General features: G+C 43.6%; 1 protein-coding gene across 1 annotated transcript in view; it reads right to left on the reverse strand.

Moving 5' to 3' along the window:
• The window catches only part of myom3 (myomesin 3), a 90,779-nt gene extending 65,584 nt beyond the window's left edge, over positions 1-25,195 (reverse strand). Inside the window, exons 1-8 of the mRNA XM_052036708.1 lie at positions 25,089-25,195; positions 19,873-20,023; positions 14,879-15,036; positions 13,899-13,991; positions 12,887-12,975; positions 6,047-6,187; positions 4,372-4,533; positions 2,289-2,430 (exon numbers count right to left, since the gene is read on the reverse strand). Of these exons, the coding sequence (XP_051892668.1) occupies positions 2,289-2,430; positions 4,372-4,533; positions 6,047-6,187; positions 12,887-12,975; positions 13,899-13,991; positions 14,879-15,036; positions 19,873-20,023; positions 25,089-25,195 (1,043 nt within the window). The remainder of the gene's footprint in view (positions 1-2,288; positions 2,431-4,371; positions 4,534-6,046; positions 6,188-12,886; positions 12,976-13,898; positions 13,992-14,878; positions 15,037-19,872; positions 20,024-25,088) is intronic.
• Positions 25,196-25,424: the final 229 nt, after the last annotated feature.

The raw sequence follows: 25,424 nt of genomic DNA on the forward strand, positions 1-25,424 counted from the left end.
AAGGATGGACTTCTTGTTGTCAACTGCGACCTGCATCTCCCCGTTGCCAGTCACTTCAACTCCCCCTCCCACGCCGAGATATGTCAGTCCTCGGCCTCCTCCACTGCCAGGAGAGGTCCAAGTGCAAACTGAAGGAACAGCCCCCCATTTTCTGTCTTGGAACGTTGCAGCCTAACAGCATGAACATTTAATTCTCCACTTTAAGTAATCCCCTCAAACCCATCCCACACCCGCCCCAAACGATGTCTTTTCTTCCCTTTCCTAGTCTATCTCTCTTTTCTCTACCCCCCTTTTTTTTCCCTCTGACCCATCCCCCGGTGGATCTGCTCTCCCCTCCTCCCCCACACCTGTCTATCACTATCTCTTACCTGCATCTACCTATCACCACCCTGTGCCCACCCCGCCTCCCCTCTTCTGTCCACCTATCACTGCTCTGCTTTTCCTTCCTATATATTGGGCTTCCCCTTTGCCTATCTTCAGTCCTGAAGAAGAGTCCTGACCCAAAATGCTGATCGCCTGCTTTTCTCCACGGATGCTGCCTGGCCTGCTGAGTTCCTCCAGCATCATCGTGTTTTTCGTCTAGATTCCAGCATCTGCAGTCCTTTGTTTCTCAGGAAGTACTGTTTACCCATTAACCTGAATCTCTTCAATGAACAATTACTTTAATTATAGATTTTGACCCATAGGATGACACCAAGATTGGGGGCGAGTGGACAGTGAGGAAGGCTATCAAAGTTTGCAGCGTGATCTTGACCAGCTGGGAAATGGGCTGAAAAATGGCAGATGGAATTTAATGCAGACAAGTGTGAGGTGTTGCATTTTGGGAGGACAAACCAGGACAAGACTTGTACAGTGAATGGTAGGGCACTGAGGTGTGCGGTAGAACAAAGGGACCTGGGAATACAGGTCCATAGTTCTTTGAAAGTGGCGTCACAGTAGATAAGGTTGTAAAGAGAGCTTTTGGCACTTTGGCCTTCATAAATCAAGGCATTGAGTACAGGAGTTGGGATGTTACGCTGAAGTTGTACAAGACATTGGTGAGGCCAAATTTAGAGTATTGTGTGCAGTTCTGGTCACCTACCTACAGGAAGGATATCAATAAGCCTGAAAGAGTGCAGAGAAAATTTACAAGGATGTTGCCAGGACTTGAGAACCTGAGTTATAGGGAAAGGTTGAATAGGTTAGGACTTTATTCCATGGAGCGCAGGAGAATGAGGGGAGATTTTATAGAGGTATACAAAATTATGAAGGGTATAGATAGGGTGAGTGCATGCAGGCTTTTTCCCCTCAGGTTGGGTGAGACTAGAGCTAGAGGTCATAGGTTTAGGGTGAAAGGTGAAACATTTAAGGGGAATCTGAGGGGAAACTTCTTCACTCAGAGGGTGGTACGAGTGTGGAATGAGCTGCCAGCGGAAGTGGTGGATGTGGGTTCAATTGTGATACTTAAGAGAAGTTTGGATAGGTACATGGATGGGAGGGGTTTGGAGGGATATGGTCCAGATGCAGGTAGATGAGACTAGGCAGAAAATCAGGTGTCATGGACTAGATGGGCCGAAGGGCCTGTTTCTATGCTGTAGAGGTCTATGACTCTATGATTCTATGTCTTATGGTCTTATATCTGCCCACCACAGCACTTTCTAGAAGCAGAGTTTCTGAGACTGAACTTGAGATTGAGAGCAGTGCACTGAGGTTTGTCCAGCTCACATGCACAGGAACTAACCTCACTGAAAATACCCTGAACACCTTATACTGCCTTGTGAGGTCTTGCTCTTTAATGGAGTACTCAGCCACAATTACTGGTAAGTCTCTGGCCATACAAAATATGTGCATTATAATTCTCTCAGATAAATAATACAAAATATGATAGATTTCAAAATAATGAATTATTTTGTTTATTTATGAAATGTTGGTTTGTTGCCTCAGGGATGTGTTCCTAACTGCAAACGCACTCACAGCACTAGGGTGCCCCATCAAGTTCCAGCCTCCAGCCAGTGAGTGCCCCTCTCTGCTGCTGACTAGGAAGCACTGGCACTCCAAATGACCAATACAGCTGGCTTGTGTCGTGTCAATGGTGATTGGCAGCAGAGGACTTGAATTCTCCATTTGTCACGGAGATTCTTCATACATCTGCCTCCCGCCAGATTTTACACAATCTGCCAAAGACTTGAAATAAGTAGATCCTATGGGAACAGATGGGACCTCCCGGAAAAAGCAGGACTTCCTGGAATAAATGGGGCCATTCACTGTTGCTTGTGGGAACTGGACAGACAAAAATTCCCATCACTAACCTGTCGATGACATAACCAATCACCGGACTCCCTCCGTCCGCACTCGGTGGCTTCCAGGTAATAAGCACATAATCCTTGTTAACATCCTGACATTCCACATCCAGTGGAGATCCAGCTGCTCCTGGTTCTGCAGCTGGAGCATCTGTGGGAGGAAGATTTTGTCATTGTCTGCTAATTAACCATAAACACACACATTGCTAAAGAACAGGAGGATTTTCTGCTCACTGAAAGCATCACCTGTTATTTAGAGAATCCCATCTGGATAACGTTAATGACCGCATTTCTGCACAAGAAGTGTTGTTAGATCCCAACCATGCAAAGACAGAAGAAAAGACATTTGATCCTGTAGATAATCCTTCTGAGAAGTTTACAGCCCTTTCCCTACCCCTCATCACAGTGTTCACCTCTGGGAAGCCGGAGGCTCTGCCTTCATTAAATGGCAAACCATCCTTCGGTAACAATCAACCAGATATCATTATCAGAATAACCTGCAATTTCTTTCTGTCATAATAGGTCACTGAGCAGAAACATCAACTCTTTTGCAAGAAACAACCTGTTGTAGGAACTCAGTGGGTCAAGCAGCATCTGCAGAGGGAAAGAAATGGTCGATTTTTCAGGTCGGGACCCTGTACCTGGACTAATGCAGGGTCTCAACTTGAAATGTCAACCTTTTTTTGCCTCCACAGATGCTGCCTGACCTGTTGAGTTCCTTCAGCAGTTTATAGTTGCTCCAGATTCCAGTATCTGCAGTCTCTTGTGTCTCTATATTATTTCTGTTCCTCTTTCCACAGATGCTGCCTGACATTCTGAGGATTTTCTGTTTTTAGTTCAGATTTACTTCATCTTTAGTGTTTTATCTTTGTATTAACCTTTCCTTGTCTTGTTTCTGGATATACCTTTGCACACAATTCCCTTTTAAGGCAGGTTCAAACAATAGCAACCCATCTCGATCACTTGGGCTGGAAGGACGGAGCAATCTCAGCTCTGTTATATTCACCCACCGATATTTGGCTCCATTGACTTCATCAGATCAGGACTATGTTACAATGGTGCCAACTGATAGACTGTGAGTTGCTAACCTCTCCTTGACTCATTCCACTGGCATCAGAAATCCCAGTCACCACCCTCCCACCATTGCTTCCAACGTTTAGGTCTTCCTCTCTTGTTTGGTGAACAACAAACGCAACATTCAAGGTACGTCCTGATGGGGGAGCTCAATACAAACAGCACTGGGATGGCAGACCCAGTTTGCTTTATGATTTGCTGAACTGTAGTGATTCATTGTGGTCATTATACTGTGGTCACTGCTGGATCTAAATCACCATAGGTCACTTACCTGAGCAGAGTCGTGAGTCCCAATCCTAGGTCACTTCACTAAGTATATCCCCCAGCCTGACATTGCTCTGTTATCCAGTGGCTACTTCCTAATCTTTCAGTACCATTTAGGATATAACGTTGATAGTGCATTCACAAAATTGCAAATTGAATTTAACCAAATTAACTTTGAAGACAGTGTACAACTTATTGGGATGGATGTATTGATCATTATGTGCAGTGGGGGATGATGTTTTAGGCAACACTCTTCCCTTGTTTTTAGAGGTTCATAAAACATTTATTGAAAATCTAAGTATACCTTAACCTGAAGACTGGAGTTTTCAGTAAATTTAAATAAGAAGCTGGTATCACAACCCAAAAAACTGATTAGTCAATCATCAGAACAACTGATAGAAGGGTGAGATCAGGCAAATCTGCCCGAAGAACAGGCGGCCAACATTGACTGCATAGGCGATTGAATCTGCAAAGTACAGTGGAAATCTTTATACCACAGTCAAGGAGCACAAAACAAACTCCACAACGTGAACCCACGTAAGAACAGTTCACAGCCAGAAATATAGCAGTGTAACAGTGGATCAAGTGACTAGGTCATTGCTGAAGTCGAAGTCGAGTCTATTGTCATATGCACAAGTACATGTGTGCACAGGTGTAAGGCAGTGTCATGTAAAAGTTTGGTAAACTAGACACATACTGTGTTAAAACAGGGCATGTTCCTTATTTTTGAAGAGAAGAACGAAAGCTTTCATACCTCTAACAAGCACATATCCACTATGTTCCTTATAACCTGTCTGTGTGAGGAGGCTCATGGTATAGAGACCCTCATCCTCCTTATGGATGTGAGTGAGGGTTAGTTTGGTGGAGTTGTCAGAGCTCTTAATCTTCACTGAATTGGACTCCTTCAGCGGAATACCTGCAAGTACAATAATGGATCAAGTCAGCAATTGCCACATTGTCACACCTAACAGTTTAGCATTGACTTTAGAGTTCACATTTTAATGTAATTGTGTTTCTGTTCACCCTCTCCTGTAGGGCGTGACATTCACATCACATAAAGATTGGCACAGGGGGTCCTGCTTCAGAAGGACAGGTGTACAAATCAACCCAAGTAGTATGTTGGTCTGGTAACGAACACCAATGCCATGTGCTGAGCCTTTCATTGTCCCCCCCTCACTGAGGTGGTTTGTCTAGTTTGCAGACTGACATGACGCAGGACATCCCAGCACGTGGACTGCATCCTTCATCTGTCCCAGATGGGGAAGTTCCTGAAGAGAAAACCCTTCAACTCCAAGGCTGTGGGGCAGTGAACAGCATAGAATGCGCCTTGTGTCCTGAGAGGAACAACGAGGAGAACCCACTCAACCATTTCCCCAACTCAATGGTCAACACCAATCAGCAGACGTTGGAGCTGGCTGGAGTGGGGATGGGGAGGGCCCTCTACACCCTGGACCATGCGAGCATTCATTCAGGAGGAGTTTGAATCCCTCCTTGGTGGAAGGTCTGGAATACACAGCTACTATCAGTAATCCTTCCTCATCTCAGGCAATCCCTCAGGATCAAGGGTGACTTACTTCCACTCTGGTTTGGTGGGCTCTGAGGTGTTTGATGAAGTCAATGTGGGAACTGCCCTGACCAGAAGGTGGTTGATGAGACTGGCAGTGGAAAATTTGTGAGGTGGGGCGCTTCTTCTGTTGTTTGTACAGAACCTCTGTGTGCTCCTGATGCACGCCCTCAAGATCATCAATGCCATCCTCAAAGCTCCTTCTCATCGCTGAGTGGTCATGGCACAGGTAATGGTGATCATAAAACTGCAGCGTTATTGTAAAACCCATCTGGTTCACTCATATCCTTCAGGGAGTGGAACCTACTGCCCTTACCGGATCAGGCTATATGCTACTCCTTACATATCAATGTGCTCGACTTTTAACTGCCTCTATACAATCGATTCATGACTTTTAAGGAGGGTGTAAGTTGAATGAGGAAGGAATGGGAATGTATTTGTGAAGGTGAATGGTGTATGTAGCCCAGTCGAATGGAGTGACCTGTTATGGTGCATCCTGTTACTTAACTTATGAGCAATTATACTTAACATTAAGCTATTTTACATCAGAGTATCAGTCCTACCACATCTGCTTCTCACATCAAAACCAAAAGTGGTCACCCATTCATTAAGCATTTACTGACTCACTGTGTAAACTGCAGATGACGTGAAATAAAAAAAGATAACCTTATAAGATAACCTTATAAAATGGCCAAGGTCATTCACCACATTAAGCATTTTATTCTACACAGTGTACACTTTGAATGTAAACTTGGAGGCATTCAATGTGACTAAATCTCCAGGAGTAGCAGTGTAAAATATCTTGATAGGAGTGTGTAATGGAGAAGAAATTTAGCATAGAAAGTGACATGTCATAAACACTGACCATCCCGAAGCCAGCAGATCTCTCCCAGGCGTCCTGTCAAGGCTGATGAAAAGATGCAGCTCAGGGTTAGAGATCCACCCTCTTTACCGAAAGAAGCTTCAAACCCATCAATGATGTCAATATCCGGCACAATCGGACGGGCTGAAGAAAACAGTAAGCAAGTGTGGTGTTGGCTTCAGTTGGCATTACACATACATCATAGCTGCCAAAACATACAGGACAGTGACAGAATCGTAGACCGACACAATATAAAGAAATTCAACTCTGACTGTAGCACTGAAGGCATTATGTAATAGTGGTCATACACTCACACCAGCACTAAAATTTGGTTCCTTTGAAGTCAGTGGTATGGTTAATGCAACAGACAATCTGCTGGAGGACCTCAGAAGGTTGAGCAGCATCTGCAGGCAGAAAAGAATTGTTGACATTGTGGGCGAAACCCTTCGACTCGGAACGTTGACAGTTCCTTTCCTTCCACAGATGCTGCTCGACCCACTGAGTTCTTCCAGCAGATTGTTTGTTGCTCTAGATTCCAGCTTCTGCAGTCTCCTGTGTCTTCTCTGTATGGTTAATGCTACTGGCTAGGGTGAATTAGACAGAGCCCATTCAATTCACCAAGTGTATCAAAAATCATTGGGTTATAGAATCATTACAGCACAGAAAGGGAGCTATTTGGCACAATGAGTCAATGCCAGTTTTTGTAGACCCAGAGCTCCTGCTGGTCTCATTCCTTTGCTGTTTTGCCCATTGCACTGCAAATTATTTTCTCTCATGTGCCTCCTGTTCCCCTGTGAAAACCCCAGTTAACCCTGAACCCACCAGACTTACAGACGATGAGTTCCAGATCATAACATTTTCTGATTTACTCATTTGTTGGAACCTAGATTTTATCACCCATCCCCAACTGCCCTTGAGACAGAGGTGAGCCACCTTCTTGAAGTGCTTCTGGGGAGGAGGTTTTAGGATTTAGACGCAGCCACAAAGAAGAAACAACGATGTATTTTCAAATCAGCTTGGTGTGTGACTTGGAACCCGCCAATGGTGGTGTTTCAATGCAGTTGATGCCCTGCCCTTCCTGGTGGTCGAAATCAGGGGCTTGGAGGGTGCTGTTGCAGTGGTCTAGTCAAGTAATTGAAGTGTATTTTGCAGAGGGTGCACGCTGCAGCCATTGTGTGTCAGGAAGTGAATCAATCGTCACAAGACCTGACCTGCTCTGCATCCAGTAGTGATGTATTGGTATTGGTATTGGTTTATTATTGTCACTTGGACCGAGGTAGAGTGAAAAACTTGTCTTGCATACTGATCGTACAGGTCAATTCATTACACAGTGCAGTTACATTGAGTTAGTACAGAGTGCATTGATGTAGTACAGGTAAAAACAATAACAGTACAGAGTAAAGTGTCACAGCTACAGAGAAAGTGCAGTTCAATAAGGTGCAAGGTCACAACAAGGTAGATTGTGAGGTCAGAGTCCATCTCATTGTACAAGGGAACAGTTCAATAGTCTTATCACAGTGGGGTAGAAGCTGTCCTTAAGTCTGGTGGTACGTGCCCTCAGGCTCCTGTATCTTCTACCCGATGGAAGAGGAGAGAAGAGAGAATGTCCCAGGTGTGTGCGGTCTTCAGCGGGTGGGTGGCTGGTTCAGCTGAGTTTCTGACCACTAGGATGGTTATGTTGGGAGAGTCAGTGATGGTCATACGATTGAACGTCAGGGGTGGTGGTTGGTTCTCTCCTGGTGGAGATGGTCATTGCCTGATACTTTTGTGCTGTGAGTGTTACTGGCCACAAGCCTGTATGGTGTCTGGGTCTTACTGAGTTACAACTGGGGAAAGACTGTTTGAGGACTCAGAGATGAGAGGGGGTATTAATTCAAGCTGCCACTAAAAGTATCAGGAGAGGGAGAAGGAGAACACTTTAGGCAGTAACATGGAATATTTTGCCAGGGGGTAGAGTGGGACTGAAGTGGAAGTTTGATGAATAATCGAAGCACAAGGAGAGGTGCTGAGGTTAGTTTGAAATGACTCATGGGCCAGAGTGCTCTCTACATTCCCTTTATGCAATAATTTTGTATCTAGTTGTATCAACTTGTGCAAAGTGCTTCGTGATTTGGAGCCATAAACAATCAGAAAGTAAAGAGTTATTGCTCCAAGTTCTCAATATCAAATAGTAAAGTAGTTTGTGATTCTTCGTTCTCTGAAAGACCCAGTGCAGGTACAAACTATTGTTGTAACTATTCTCAACTTTGAAAGTCTCAATAATCAAAGGACTTAAAAACTTTACATGAGGAAGATATACATAGAGACCAGGTACAAAAAATTGCTTTGCCTATGACCAGCGTTTTACATTAGGGATTGGTTCTGGGACCCTTGCTGTTTGTTACACATATAAACATTCTGCATGTGAACGTATGATTCCTAAGTCTGCAAATGACATGAAAATTGGTGGTGGTGTTGACAGTGAGGAGGGTAACCTGGCTCTAGGATGATGATGATAACTTGGTAAGATAAGGGAGACCCATATCAGGTACAATTTAATCCTCAAAAATGTGAGGTGATTCTTTTTGGGAGGACTAGTAAGGCTAGGATAATCCCAGTTAATGGTAGGATCCTAGGAAGTACTGAGGAACAAATGGACTCTGATGTACAGGTCCAAGGATCCCTAAAGGCAGCAGCACACATAGATAAGGTGGTTAAGAAGGCATATGAATATACAAGCAGAGAGGTTATAGTACAACTGTATATTTAGTTAGGCCACAGGTGTAGTACTGTGTGCAGTTCTGGTCCAACATTATAGGAAGGACATGATTCTACTGGAGAGGGTACAGAGGAGATTCACCAGGACGTTGCTTGGGATGGAACACTTCAATTATAAGGAGACACTGGTTTCTTTTCCTTGGAGCAGTGGAGGATGAGAAGGGACCCGATTCAGGTGTACAAAGTCATGGGGGACATTGATAGGGTAGGTAGTGAGAAACGTTTCCCTTTGGTCAGGGCATCTATAACCGGATGGCAGAGGTTTAACAATACAGGTTAAGAGATTTAGAGGGAATTGGAAGAAGATTTTTTTTCCCGAGGCTGGATGGAATCTGGAACACCTGAGGGGGTAGAGGCCAGGTAGTCACAGCATTGAAGAAGTTTTCAGATGAGAAGAGAACTTCAATCACCAACACATAGATTGCGATTGACCAGGTGTTGGGAATAGGATTAATATAGGATGGTATTTGATGGCTGCACAGACATGCTGGGCTGAAGCGCCTGTTACTGTGAGTCTATGACAAACAACACAGAGAAGATGTGTGCTTAAGATCCTCTCTCATCACTGGACATTCATCTTGCTTCTATCTGGTGCAAACCTGATGAAGAACCAACCCCTTGGCAGCTGTTGGTAAATGTTCGGTCCTGATAGGGTTGTCATGGATGGAATAAAATTACTATTTCACTGTGGCTTCTTAAACCCACAGCGTGGAACTGACATGGTAACAGAGGTGAGAATGTGAGAACTTGCGGTTATAACAACACAAAAACCACTGGAGGAACCCAGCAGGTCTTGCAGCATCTATGGAAGGAAATAGACAGTTGACATTTCAGGTCAAGACCCTTCATCTGGACCCAAAATGTCGACTGTAGATGCTGCCTGACCCGCTGAGTTCCTCCTGCAGATTGTATATTGCGGATATAATATGCCTTTTATAATGTCCAATGAAGCCACTTATGTGCTGTCATAGTATCACCCCTGTTTTAACGAAGGCAAACGGTGTAGTCAGAATCTGCATAGCAAGATTCCACAAACATTTAAATCACCAGATAACTTACTTAATGGGAGTTAGATGAAGAATAAACTTTTGCCAGCACACTGAGAGGGATCTCTGATAACACATCCCCTAATGGGACAGACAGTGTCTCAGTTTAATGTCTGATAAGCTCCCCCTGACACTGCAGCACTTCCTCAGTACTGTAGTGTCAGCCTGACTCATATGCTTGTGGGGGGCTTGGACCTCAGAACCTCCTCACTGCCCCAGCTCCCTTTTGCCCGTTAACCCCAAAAATGATTCTGAATGCAAACCAATTTGGAGCATAAACTGAACAATTATATAAATATTATTTTTAAAAAGAACAGTCACCGTGGTAAACTGGGAGCAAAAGGTTTTCGTCACTGGGGTTGTTCAACTTTAGATTAGCCCATATGAAATAATATCTTGATTTGTCATTTACTTTTGCATTATTATATTAACTGACATAATACTGTGAGTAAATCAAAGGCAAAACAGAGATCATTTCAGGGTGAGTCATGATTCTGCAGCACCATTGCTGAAAGGGATAACAACTTGACTGGAGGCACACATCACTTACGTTCCAGCCCGACAGAGTCACCGCCTGCGTCTGAGCCTTGATGTTCTATAAATCAGCACAAGCAAAAAGTTTGGTGAATCTGGAGACACAGCTCAGAACTTCATTGTTATATGCGCACAAAATGCAGAGCAGTTACAGATGGTCAAATGCAAGGCCGCAGAAAGTTGCTGCCCAGTTCTGTACTCCCCAATGTCTTGCAACTAATTCCCCAGGCAAATGGATTTACACTGTAAATGTGAAGTAAACTCACTGCGGAGGGCTAAGTAACATCATTTCCTGGGTACTACTTTGATATTGTGAGAACTGCCAGTTAATTTGTGATACTATCAATTAACCCAGACAAGCTTGGAATCTTATTTCACCAAAATTTTCTTAACCGTAGATTTTTAAAAAATTAAATAGAAAGTTTTCTTTTTCACTCTCTTTTCCTCTCTTTTAATTCAATTTCAGGCTTTGTAGTGCAACGGTTAGCGTAACACTATTACAGCACCAGCGACCCAGGTTCAATTCCAGCCGCTGTGTGTAAGGAGTTTGTACGTTCTCCCTGTGTCTGCGTAGGTTTCCTCTGGGTGCTCCGGTTTCCTCCCACATTTCAAAGACGTACGGGTTAGGAAGTTGTGGGCGTGCTATGTTGGCGCTGGAAGCGTGGCGACACTTGCGGGCTGCCCCCAGAACACTCTACGCAAAAGATGCATTTCACTGTGTGTTTCGATGTACATGTGACTGATAAAGATCTTATCTTATAGTTTCCTTTCTCTATGTTCCTCTTCCTTTAGCTGATTTGGTTCGAACACACCTTATCTACACTTCCTGCTCAATCTAAATTCATCGGCCTTTAGTCTAACTGGTCAGGAGCAAGAAACAATCTGCTGGAGAAACTCAGCGAAGAGCATCTGTGGGGGAAAAGGAACTGGGTCGAAACCCTGCCTCAAGGTATCAGGACTTTGGGTTTCAAGCTGAAGCATCGACAATTCCTCTCACCCCACAGATGCTGCTCGACCTGCTGACTTCCTTCAGCAGTTTGTTTTTTTGCTCCAGATTCCAGCATCTGCTGTCTCTTGTGTCTGTAATTGGTCAGGATGTGCTGGTAATTTTCCTGGTAGTTGGTGTGATCACCAGCAGACCAGAATATCATGGAGATTACACACAATCCTCATAACAATTCAGCGGGATCTGAACCACCATGCACATTGGTGTAATTGGAAATGTGTTGCCCAGGGGTGAGGCTGAGGTCAGGGTCAGGTTGGGATTCCGGTTGGATCATATTTGAATCTTTTGCCGATCACGTCTTCCCAGTTCTTGAGCCTTCACCGACTGGAAAAGGTTCTCTCAGACCCTTCATGTTTTTAAATATCTCCATCAGATCCCCTCTCAGCTGCCTCTGATCTAACCCCAGAGAACAACTCTAGTTTCTCCAGTCTAGCAACAATGCTCCATGGATTTTAGTTATTGGTATTGGTTTATTATTGCCACTTGTACTGAGTTATTCCCCTCCAAAACCTTCAAACTGGGCATGGAGAATGGGGGGAGATTGGGGATCGAGCCCTCAGGACGTTGGAAGGATCGGAGGGTTCAGAGATCAGGGAGTGGTGATTGGAGGGATCTGCCCTTGGCCTTCGAGGGATCAGGAGCAATGTCAGGGGTTGGTGAGGATGGATGGGGCAATGTGTAGATAGGAGGTGGGCAGAAGGTTGAGAGGTCTAGTGGTGCTTTGGAAAAACCTAGTTGTCCTGGGAGTGCCCAATGAAGATTGCTCCCCGGACAATCCACAATGCCCGGGTAGGTGCTGGGCGTGGGAAACTACATCACCCTGGGCACCACTACTTCAGAGATCACAATGGTGGCTCACTCCAGGAAGCATCTGTCCAATGAATGCAGTGACAGAAACCTAACCACAAGTGGGTATTATTGCACTTCACTCTGCAGAAAAACCTGTTTAATTCCTTGAAGCTAAAAATAGCAACCTAACGTGATTGGATTGCTGGGCCCAAGTGAATGTTGGAATAAGACTTTGAACGTCTGCCACCCTGCTTCCCCTCCTCCCACATCACTGGAAAGCAAATGGGAGCACCTTAACATCAGCCACCCCCACAAGTCCGCAAAGAGGTCAATGTCTGGGCCAGAAGATGGGGACCAGGAAAGGTATGTTTCTAAAGGCCACGTGAAGCTACGTGAAACAATGGCAAGAAATCCGATGACAGGCTGTGGTACACATAAGTTATGAGTACCGATACGTTGTTGGACCTGACACTGCTATCAGCTGATATTGACCTCCTTCAATCAAAGATGTTTTGTTGGGAGCTCTATCCTTATCATCTGGCTCAGTGAAGAACTATGCAAAGGAGTTCGCAGACTCTGAACTGGCCAATAATTAATGAGCATTGATCAATTGATCAGATGAATTTCAACTTCTTCATAGTACATGAAACTCCTTTGATGTGTCAATTACCCAAAGTTGCCACACAGCTAATTGACGAGTGGGAAACTTACTGTTCACAAGAACTGTAGCATATGACGATGCCTCTCCATGGGCATTTGTGGCTAATACGGAATACTCGCCTGAATCCTTTGGGCTGCATCTAGTGAGCAGAGACATCTGGTTATTTTGAATTCACAGTAAGTGTTCAAAAAATTTGAGAATGATTACCAGCAAACCTTCTGATATTTGGTCTTAGCAACTGGTTAAAAAGTTATCTTCTTTTATTGCAATCTATCTACCTTTGTAAATAGGAATCCAAAATATGGTCTAGTCGGCATTTATTTTGCAAGCTGTGACCAAATCATCCTGGAAATGGTTGTAAAGATGCTCACAGAGGGGTGGGAAATGTTTCCCGATCCATTTGCCCTGATTCTGATCTTGTCCCAATAGCCCGGACACCCGAATGAAACAGACTCAGGTTCTACCAGGGCAGGTACATGATTTCAGAGCTATCCATTGCTTCGCTGGTCTAACTCGAAGTCACTGTCTCATCCAAGGCATGTAGTCTCACTTGCCCATGTCTTGAATTATCAGCTCCCACTTACAGTCATTTTGTGGACCCAATCCATCTGAACCAAGGACCCATTCCCGCAAATTCCGCACAAAGCTGAGATCAATTATTGGCTGGGTCAACAGCCTTCATTCTTACAACTGGACAGTGGCTATTCTTAGATTAAGTCTGCCTGCATATTTTAGTTAGACCATTTGACACAGCCAGTATCGTAACCCATTCCACATTAAACAACAGTGAATACTTCAGAAGAGAATACCCTCCAGGTCCATTTTCAACACTTGAGAAATACATAATTATGCAAATTCTGTCTTTGCTATTGCAAAAAAAACCTTTTCTACCCCTTGGTGATTCTGAGAAAATCTATAGAGATAAAGCACAGTCATTCTGAAGGAATATATTGTTCCAACATTCTGTAAAAGACATTTAGGAAGTTGCACGATGTTTCTCCACTGTGCTTCATATTTTTATCTTCAATGATGTGTAAAATAAGTGATACTCAAAAATCTTACCTACTGATCTCAAGTGTTTGTAAACCAATTTTGTTCTCAATTGTGTACTTTCCAGGAACATCTTCTGGTTTAATCAGAATTCCATCCTTGTACCTGACAGAAACAATGTTAGACACCAGGAACACTGCAACACTCGGAATATCATACAACACATCGTTAAAGTTGCATCATTTGCCAAGTACATTTCAAACTAAACTTCATCTGTAAGAGGAAATGACCAAATGAAAGGTTTGTATTAGATGGAAAAATAACTGGTTTATCACCTCTGAAATTATCTTCTTGTGAAACCTAACTTAGGGCTAGAGAGTAAATTAATTTTGGGTGGATAGTGTAAAGAATGTGCGATAAGTGGCTCTACATTGTCCATTAGAACATTACCAAAAGATAACCCTATTGCTGAAGCTTTCACACAAAGTTTACGTGTTTGAAGGCCTGAATCACATCCGTTGGAAAGATTTTGAACATTCCACTGTCTAAGGCTAACATTGTTGCTGCAGTAATAGACGGGATGGTTTGGTCTAGCCTTTGAACCTATCTCCACTCTGGCAAAGTGAAGTTGTGACAATAACATTTACAATATTGGTTTGTTAGTTTGGGCCATATTCCAACTGCTTGAGGAACTGTGCCAACCTGCAGCCCTGAGGAAGGGGCAACAATGATCGTTTAATATTAATCAAACTACACCCTGCATTGAAAATCTGAAAAATCTGCAGATGCTGGAAAGTTGACACAAAAACAAAATGTTGGAAACACTCAGCAGGTCAGGCAGCGTCTGTGGAGAGAGAAACAGAGTTAACGTTTCAAATCGGAGAACCAAGGAGAGCCAAGGATCTCCGAGTGGAAACGTTAACTCTGTTTGCCTTTCCATGGATACTGCCTGGCTGAGTATGTCCAACATTTTCTGTATTTAATTTATACTCTGCCTTTCCTAGATTATGGGGAGGGTAACCTTGTCTGAATTAAATTTCCGTTTTTCTTACCATTGGACCTGAGGAGAAGGAGCTCCTTGGATGATGCAGGAAAGTGTGACATTCATCTTCTCCCACACCGTGTGTGGTCTCAGTCCGACCACGAACTCAGGAGGGTGAATAGAAAGCTCTTCGGAATATTTTCTCTCCTCTGCCACTCTTTTCTCAACCTAAAACAAAATGCCTCAGGTGTTAGCAACAATATTCAATCAGGTGACACCAGGTGTTGGAATCTGGAGCAAAAAGCAAACTGCAGGAGGAACTCAGTGGGTCAGACACCATCAGTGGGGGGAAGTGGACAGCTGATGTTTCGGGTCCTGATGCAGGGTTTCAACCCAAAATGTTGACAATTCCTTTCCCTCCCACAGATGCTGCTCAACCCACTGAGTTCCTCCAGCTGATTGTTTTTTCATTCATTCAGGCCTCGCCTCAGACCGTGTGAGATTTCTGCAGGAATAAAGAACACCATTTATTGTCACAAGATCACAAGACAAAGGAGCAGATTATGGTCATTCGGCCCATCGAGTCTGTTCCGCCACTCCACCATTGTCAGCATTAAACCAGTTCAAATAAAATGTCTAGGCCTCCAGCTGAAGGAATATAAGGTGCTCATTTGATAACATATATTTTTTGAAACTTCCAGGGAGCTTGAAATGTAAGAATCTGGAAATTCTTGGATTTCACCAAAAAGTAAAACTACAGGGAAGTGAATTTCCTGGGTAACAGGGAGGAGGTTTGGAGTGGACAGACACTGAGTGAGGCAGAGGCATTCTCATTGGTTCAATAACGTTCCCCACAGGAGTTTAGCAAGCAGGGACAAAAATCTGGCATTTCCGCCAATTTGCTGCTCATATATAGTGAGCGGATATAGTGAGCGGTTGGGTTTGATCTTCCAGCATCCCCCAGATAGATTTATAGAGTCACACGGCATGGAAACAGGCCCTTCGGCCCAACTGGTCCATGCTGACAAAGATTCTCATCTAAGCTAGTCCCATTTGCCTGTGTTTGACCCATATCCCACGAACCTTTCCTATCCGTGTACTTGTCCAAGTGTCCTTTAAATGTTGTTACTGCATCCTGCCTCACCCACTTCCTCTGGCAGCTCGTTCATACTGACCACCTGGGTGAAAAAGTTGCCTCTCAGGTTCCTGTTAAATCTCTCTCCTCTCACCTTAAACCTTGCCCTCTAGTTTTTGATTCCCCAACCCTGGGAAAAAGACTGTATGCATTCACCCTCCCTACACCTGTCATAATTTTATACACCTCTATAAGATCACCTCTCATTCTCTTACACTCCAATGAATAGAGTTCTAACCTGCTCAGCCTCTCCCCATAACTCAGTCCCTCAAGTCCTGGCAACATCTCATAAATCTCCTCTGCACTCTTTCAAGCTTAATGGCATCTTTCCTACAGCAGGGCGACCAAAACTGAACACAATATTCCAAATGCGGCCACACCAATGCCTTGTACAACTGCAACATAACATCCCAACCTCTATATTCAGTGCCCTGACTGATAAAGGCCAGCGTGCCAAACACCTTCTTCACCAACCTGTCTACCTGTGATGCCACTTTCAGGGAACCCTTTACAATGGGGGTAAATCTAACCTCTCCCAATCAGGAGAGAGGACAAAGAGAACAGGAAACCGCAGTTAGCTTGGAATCAGAGGCAAAACAGGCAGTGAGCAACTGACAAAGGGATTGTCAGCTGAAGGGCTGTTTCTCTGGCTCGAGACTCTAAACCAGGGGCTGAAAACTAAGGAGAAAAGGTTGGCTATCTCTTCTCTCAAAGGGTTGAGAATCTGTTGAGTTCTCCACCCCAGGGATCTGTGCAGGCAAAGTTAATGAAAGTACTCATGGCTTCAGGCAATCAAGTGAAATGGAGTCAGGTGGGAAAGTTGAGCAAGAGCCATGATTCTGTGGAATGATGCAGCAGTAACAAAGGGCTGACTAACCTTCCTCTGGTTTCTGCTACTGCTTTACCTGAACCTGCTGTAATGATGACTGATATCAGATGACAATAGACTAAGTTCTCACCTGATGCAGCCCTGATGCCCCCCCCCCCACTCTCCCATTGCCCCTCCCCAAGCATATTCTGTGCTTTTTACTATTCATTCACTGGGTCTGGGTGTCACGGGCAAGGCCAGCGTTTATTGCCTATCCCTAACTGCCCTTAAGAAGGTGGGAGTAAGCCATCTTCTGGAACCACTGCAGTCCCTCTGGTGAAGGTGATCCTACGGCACTACTGGGGAAGGAGTTGAAGGATTTTGATACTGATTAAGGTGAAGTATTTCTAAGGAAGGTCAGGGAGGGGAACCTGCGAGGGGTGGAGCTCTGTGCACTTACTGCTCTTTTCCTTCTTGGTGGTAAAGGATGCAGGGTTTGGGAGGTGCTGCTGAAGAAGCTTTGGCCCTGGCCCACACTGAGCACTGTTTGTGGGGGAATGAGTGTTTGGTGTTGTGAATGAGGTGCCAATCAAATCCTAGATGGCATAGACTTTCTCAAGTGTTCATCACATAACTTCCTGCTGTATCAGCATGTTGGCCTTCAGTGATTTGTGTACCAGGGCACCAACCTCTAATCATTTGAGAAATACTCTGCTAATCTGTTGTATGGTTTGCCATGTGCTCCAACCTTGTTGATCAAGCTCCTCCGTGGGGCCTTATTAATGCCTTCTGAAAATCCACATACATCATGCCCATGGTCTTTCTTTATCTAATTCTACTCAACACATCCTCAAAGAACTCCAACTGATTAGTCAAGCACATAATTTTCTTTCATAAATCCATGTCAACTCTGCTCTTTCCGATTATTTTTTTTGCAAGTCGTTCTCTTACTCCGTGCCTCATTTTAGATTCCAACATTTTTCAGACTAGTTGGTAATTTTTAAAAAAGTGGAGTCACATTTGCTACTCTCCAATCCGCAGAGTAAATTCCAAAATCTCCAAAACTTTGCAAACCAATAACCAGAGCATCCACTACTTCTAAAGCCACTTCCTTCAAATTTCTGGATTCAACCTATTCGATCCCTGGGATTTATCAGCCTGCAAGCTCATCAACCTCTCAGCTACCATGACCTGTAGGTAGTTCCATGAGTTCCTTATTCCCACTGGATCCTCAATTCTCTATCCAGCAGGTTTTGTGTTTAATCCTTCTCGCATTTCCTTATTTCCATTACAAATTCTCCTGTCTTGTGAAGGACCTACCTTTGCCCTCACTCATTTTTTATTCCTTTTTATGTACCAGATAAGGTCTTACTGTCCATATTTACATCTCACCCCTGTTCTTCTCTCATATTCTAACTCTTTTCTTTATCAAATTTGTGACTATCCTTGACCGTCCTTTGCTGAGTTCTAAAATGGTCCCAATCCTCAAAATTACTTCTATTTCTGAGAACATTGTATTTAACACCACCTTGAATTTTTCTTTTCATGAACCAGTGGACCACTATCTGTCGGGTGTTTGTGCCTTAAATGAATATTTTATTTGCAACCAATGCTTTGTTTTGTGAGAAAGAGCTCATCTTTCTGCTCTTGGGCTGTTCCTAGCTCCAAATGACTTGTTCTAAACGCAAGCAATTGATCTTTTCCACATAATGCTGCCAATCCCTCCTCAATCACTGAGCATCTACCTGTGTTGACAATGGTGTGTGTACCCATTAGTTCAATGCCTGACCCAAGGCATTTTGATGTGACTGAGTACATCTCAGGTGTTTTAGAGATCTCACTGTAAGAGTCTTGACAATGAATCTATGCAATGATTAAACTTGCAATATATATTGTACATTGCATAATACATCTTTGTTATTTCCTTACTCAATCTTCTTAAAAGATTTCTTATCTTGTAGTTACCAAAGTCTGATTCACAGAACATAAAATTAAAGAATTATAGAACTGTTACAGAATACTCAGACCTTTGAGCTTGTACGGACGTTTTGTAGGAACAACCTAATAAGTTTAATTTTCCAGGTCCTTTCCCCAGGCCCTGCAAATTGGTTTTCACCTCACACTCATCTGGTTCTTACCAGAAAATCATAAATGAGTTTACTTTCACTACCCTTTCATGATGTGTTTGTGGCAGCTTGCTGTGCACAAAGTGTCCTCTGCGTTTTGTACAGAAGCTACACTTCAGGAATATTTCTTTGACTGTAAAGTGCTTTAGATCTTGAAGGGAGCTACATAAATACAGGAACACATTTATCTACAATGCTGCATTGATTATCCAATTTTAAAGGGGGTGCAGGAGAGAGGTACCTGGATGTCCATGTGTATTGGGTCCTTGAAAGTACCAGGGGATATCGAGGGAGTGGTTTGGAAATATTTGTGAAGCTGGACTACAAGAGCAGGGAATTTATATTGGGCCTGTACAAAACTCTGGGCTGGGCATCCAAACTCCATCCTGGAGTACTCTATCCATTTCTGGCCACCTCACTTCAGAAAGGATGTGAAGGTCCTCGCAAGGATGCAGAAGAGACTTACTATCATGGTTCCAGTGATGAGGGATTTCAGTGCCAAGGTTAGATTGGAGAGGTTGTGGTTGTTGCCCTTAGAGCAAAGAAGTTTGAGGGGAAATTGTGGTGGACAAGACCATGATGGTTTTAGAGAAAGTAATGAGTATAAAGCCAATTCCATTAGTGTAAACTTCAAGGACAAGGCACCTAGATTTAATGTTTTGGGAAAAAGACACAAGGGGAACGTATGGTAAAGCTTTCTCATTACACAATCTGGAATTCACTGTCAGTAAAAGGGAAGGAAACAGAATCAATCCAGGCTTTCAAGAGGGACTGGATGGACACATGGTGGAGAATGAATTGCAGGGCTTTGGAGAAAAATCGGGGAAATGTGACTGATGGGATTGTCCTTGGTGCCAGTGTAGACACAACGGGCCAAACAGTCTCCTTCTGTCCCATACGATTCTATGAATCTATGACAACAATGTGAGGAATTCCAACAAGAAATAATTGAGGCTACAATTGTGTTCAAGGCTTCTTGGAATGGTTTATGTTACCTTGTCACGTATTGTTTTGTGATCAGCCTTTGTTAACAGAAGTTTCTGGGCCTTATAGTAGCCTTCATCCACTTTCTTCATCTCATTTCCAAACAACACTCGCTTTCCGGGCTCCCTCTCTCCTCTTGTTCCACGCCGACTTTGTTCAGGTCTGCATAAAGGAAATCCCTGAATTAAGTTTTGCATTTAAAAACAATATAAACAAATTAATTAAAAACTAAATCATTGCATTGTCAGAGGTGGTGGTATATTTGGAATCAAAATATCTGTACGAGCATCAAGTACAATAAGTTGTATTTATAGTGCATTAATATGGTAAAACATTCCAAGAGCCTTCATAGAGAATTTCAAGAAAATATTGGAAGGGAAACCTTGAAATACCGGCCTTTCACAGTGATGTCTTTGATTTGTCATCTTTCCTCCAATCTCATTGCAGGATTTGTTGTATTTCCATTGATGTTAATGAGTCTTATACATGTTTTGTTTAACACATCTACTTTTCTCAAGGCAGACACATCATAAGTCCAAAGAAAAGGACCCTGGGTCTGAAAGGGTATGGCTTAGAGTGACCTGGAGTTACTCACTTCCAAATGTTTCTCCTTTGTGAGGAAGTGTTGAATTTCTGCTCAGCAGTAACCATTGATACAAATTTCTATAGATGTACGCTGGAGAGCATTCTGACTGGTTGCATCACTGCCTGGTATGGAGGCTCCAATGCACAGGATCACAAGAGGCTGCAGAGGGTTGCAGACTCAGCCAGCTCCATCACGGGCACAACCCTCTCCGCCATCGAGGACATCTTCCAGAGTCGGTGCCTCAAGAAGTCGGTATCTATCACTAAGGACCCTCACCACCCGGGACATGCCCTCTTCTCGTTACTACCATTGGGGAGGAGGTACAGGAGCCTGAAGACCCACATTCAACGATTCAGGAACAGCTTCTTCCCCTCCACCATCAGATTTCTGAACGGTCCATGAAACCATGAACACTACCTCGTTATTCCTTTTTTTCCACTATTTATTTACTTTTGTAATTTATAGTGACTTTTATGTCTTTGTACTGTACTGCTGCCACAAAACAAGATATTTCATGTCACAGTGATAATAAACCTGATTCTGACTGGATAATTGGATGAGGATGGGCTTTGAAAATTCCCCAACCTCAACCACCTAAATGTCTTTGAAGAGTTCTAGGATTCCCCACCACTGGTGCCTGGGGATTTATTCCACGTTGTTCACCGTGAAGGAGCGGTGCTTGACATCACTCTTATAGCCTTTTGTAATTTCAACTTGCATTCCTCAGTTCTACAGCCAGGAGGTTCAGGAATAACCTCTGCTCTTCCCATATATTCCTCGATAATGCCATCTTTATATATATTAATGACTTGCACTTAGCTGTGTAAGGTGAAAGTTTCAAAATTTCAGATGACCACAAGCTTGGAGGTATGGTCCAAGATGAGGATAACAACAGATTGCGGGAAGACATTGATGGGATGGCATGGCATGGCAAGTGGCAAGTGAAGTTCAAGCCAGATGATACATTTTGGCAGAAATAATGAGGGGAAACAGTTGTGGGGGGGGGGGGGGGAGTTGACGGAAATGTGGAGAGGATAAAATGAGATTAGCATAGGATTGGTGTAAATGGGTAGTTGATGGTTAGCACAGACTCGGTGGGCCAAAGGTCCTGTTTCCATGTATCTCTCTGTGACTCTATTTGATGGTGTATAAGATCTCGATGAGTTGAGAGAGGATGGGTAGGCGCAAGTTGTTCTGTTTGATGGTGGTTCAGAGACCGGGAACACAAAGTCCAAGTGATACACAAAAGATGCAAATGAGATTGATGGGCAGTTTTTTGTGATGATCGGAGATTATCTGGAACTCGCTGCCTCCAGAATTTTTCAGGATTTCAAAAGGGAATTGGACTGACTCAAGGGATGAAAACATGCTGAGCTGCAGAGAGAATGTGGAGAAAGGAGGCTGACTAGATTGCCTTGCAGAGAATTGCCAGCATTTCTGGCTCTTAGGTCACATTTTCACACTGATGTTTGCAATGGAATTCATGCCAAAGAGAAAAAGTGTTTGAGCTACCAACAGTAGTTCACATTTCACAAAGTGAGATGAAAATCCATATTTGGTATGATAACAATCACAGTGATAACATCAAATTATCTTGGCTTATTAATGACAGAAGCTGAACTTTTCCGTGAGTGTGACATGAATGAGGGAGATGGACTGTCATTGCAAGAGCAGAGAACCACGTAACGAGGAGACATGCCGTTACTTTCCTAGAATAATCAATGCCATTGGTGGTAAACATGTCACTGTGGCTCCAATGTTAGCCTGGCCTTTGTCCTTGCAGCTGGTCTGAACACTCATGGCTGGCTATATTTACCTTCTCCCTCTGACAAGAACTGAAATTCATGATCATATTCACTGTCTGAGTGTCCAGTTGTTTTGGCTGCTTCTGTCTCCTCCCATTGCCTGCCTGCTCACAGAAGCCTCCATTATGCCCCTGCTCATCTCTCCATTGTTCAACCAGCCAGACTGACCATCTCCATAAACTCCAACTCATCCAGATGGTGTTGCTCACATCCAAGCTGTGTCCACACCTCCAACCCTTCCTGTCACTGGCTTCCTGGGTCCCAACACCTAAGCTTTCAGGATCCTGCCTTTATGCTTGAACTGTAAAGTGTTGAGTCTCTCCAAAACTCTCTGTTCCTCTGACGTCCCATTTTGTGCAATTTGAACTCAGTCTACCTGCCATGAGTGACTCTCAGTGATGGACCTCCTTCTCCACTTAGACCCCTCGACCACCCTCTCCTGATTAAGATCCCTCTAAAATCCATCTCTTTGACCAAGAATTTGAAGGTTTCTCCTAATCAAGTCACTTTTGGTTCAGTTCTCTGTCGATGTTTCTCCAGTGTTAAAGGCATTAAAAATGAAGGTATGGTTTGCTGTTGATAATAGAACAATGATTTCATGCCGACAAAGTGCCTGCCTGAGCTCGTTTCATTTGCCTGCATTTGGCCAATATCCCCCTAAACCATGTATTTGTCCAAATGTCTTTCCAGTGCTACCTAACTGGAACAACTGAGCAATATCAGGTTCCATCATCGTGCTTACTGAAGACACCATCCAGTCTTTTCTTACCCTGATCCAGGGGAAAATAAGGATATTAAGGAATATTGGGTTACAGCAGGAAATTGGCATTGAGGTAAAGGATTGACTGTGATCTTATGGAAACAGTGGAGCAGGCGCAAATGCCAAACAGTCTCCACCTGCTTCTATTTCTTATGTCCTTATGCGAAATAGCACATCCAACAGAACTGACACCTCAGATCTCCATGAATCAGGGACACTGGGGTCAAGGATGGAAAGGGATTTTTGCAAAGCTGCTCACTCAGTGCTGAAGTTTCACTTTTTTAACTGGGATTTGACCTCAGCCAAGAAAAAAAATATTTCAATGAGTTACAAAGTCCATCAGAAAAGGTGATAAATCTCACATAAACCTGTTGCAAGAGTATCAATGACATCAAATATGTTCCTGATTACTGGTTAGGCCAGGAATTCAGACATAAAAGTAAGCACTTTCAAACTTTTATTGGGCACAAGGGAATAATAGGTGATCAGAACAAAATAACTGGTGTCCAGACCTGAAACGTTGACCGTCCATTTCCCTCCACAGATGCTGCCTGACCCACTGAGTTCCTCCAGCAGTTTGTTTTTTAGAACAACTGTTCAGTCTGTCTGAGGATTCCTTTCCTTTACTGCATTTTGGTTTTAGTGGGAACACTGGTATCTTATATTCTAGTGTCCTCTTCACTTGTGAACTGGATCTTCGAATGCTGCACCCAACATAACCTTTCCCCGACTCCGTCCCCTTCAATAAACAAGGCTGCAGTGAATGTCATTGCTAGAGTCCAGGCCACCGGCAGTGGCATGGACTGGTGCAGCAACAGAAGGCCCCGAGAGAGATAGAGATCACAACTACAATGTGCACAGAATAGGGCCGACAACTGATGGAGCCTTGGGCATGAGACATCAACGTGTACATGTTAATCCAGAAGTCACTCCACACTCACTCTGCATCAAAAGGCCAGTGTCTGGTCCACTGAAACTGTGACAAGATAAATCATGGGGCAAATGATGTCTGAATCAATCTGAAACACGTTATTCTGCTGCTAATCATGGACCCAGGCTTTGGATATAAGAAATGATTTGTCTAGTAGATATAAGAGTATAATCTTATCTCAATTATTAGCTTACTGTTTATCAAGAATGGAACTGGGCCAAAAACCTATCATAATTGTAACATTTGTTGTAAGACTGTTGAACGGACCTCTTATATGATAAAGATGAATTCTTGATCTCCCAGTCTACCTTGTCATGGCCCTTGCACTTTATTTGTCTGCCTGCGCTAAACTTTCTCTGTAACTGTAACACGATACTCTGCATTCTGTTATTGTTTTCCTTCTGTACCACCTCGATGTAATTATGTACGGAATGATCTGTCTGGATGGCGCGCAAACAAAAGCTTTTCACTGTACCTCAGTACATGTGACAATAATAAATTAATTACCAATTACATTCTGTGGATTAAAATTGCATAGAGTTAGGATACTTTTAGTAGAATATAGAAGATGTTTATTCATTAACTCCTAATATCAATTTGCTAAGGCACTTAAAAGATGACAACTAAATCTCCTATCGTGGTCCTACCTTAACATGTGAGCCACATACCTCTTCTCAGCCGGTCTTGCTTTCATACCTGACTTTGTACCTCGAGGTGAACGGTCAAAGTGCTCTGGTCTGGTGTGGTGAAGCTGCAGGAATCTGGTCGCCATGTCTCAACGCAATAGCACACGTCTGACGTTTTCTAGAACAGGAACAGCGGGATGTTTACTGCACCATCCTCAGTCACAACTGCTCTAGAACCTTAAGAACGTTGTGACGGGCAATTCAAGAACGATTGGGGGCTGATCTATTCTCTCCAGTAGAAAATTATGCCAGCTACTGGGAAGAATTCTAAATAAATGAAGGAATGAGAAGTGGGTGGATTGTTACAGTAATAACATCACTTATTAAGAATTCGTGCTCAGGTGAAAATTGGCCTCAGGATCTTAAGTGCCAAGGAAGCCAAAATTATTGACAATTACTTTTTGAAATGATTTATGAAATGTGAGCATTGCTGGCAGGGCCATATTTATTGTCCCTCACCCACTGCCCGTTTGAAGGTGGTGAGCCACCTTCTCGAACCACTGCTGCCTGCGAAGGTTCTCCCGCAGTGTTATGGCGAGAGTTCCAGAAGTTAGACCCAGCTGCATCGGGATGATGAGTATTTTGGGAGCAGGGCATTTCCAGGCACCTGCTGCCCTTGTCTTCCAGCTTGATGGAGGTCACGGGTCTGTGAGATACAGTGAGAAATGGTAGTGCAGTTGTTAAACCATTTCAGAGGGCAGCTGAGAGCCACACACACAGAGACCAGACAGGGTAAGGACCGCAGATCTACTTCCCGAGAGGACATTGCTGAAGAAGATGAGTTTTAACAACAAT

This window comes from Pristis pectinata, chromosome 22, assembly GCF_009764475.1.
Source record: "Pristis pectinata isolate sPriPec2 chromosome 22, sPriPec2.1.pri, whole genome shotgun sequence".
Taxonomy (NCBI): Eukaryota; Metazoa; Chordata; class Chondrichthyes; order Rhinopristiformes; family Pristidae; genus Pristis; species Pristis pectinata.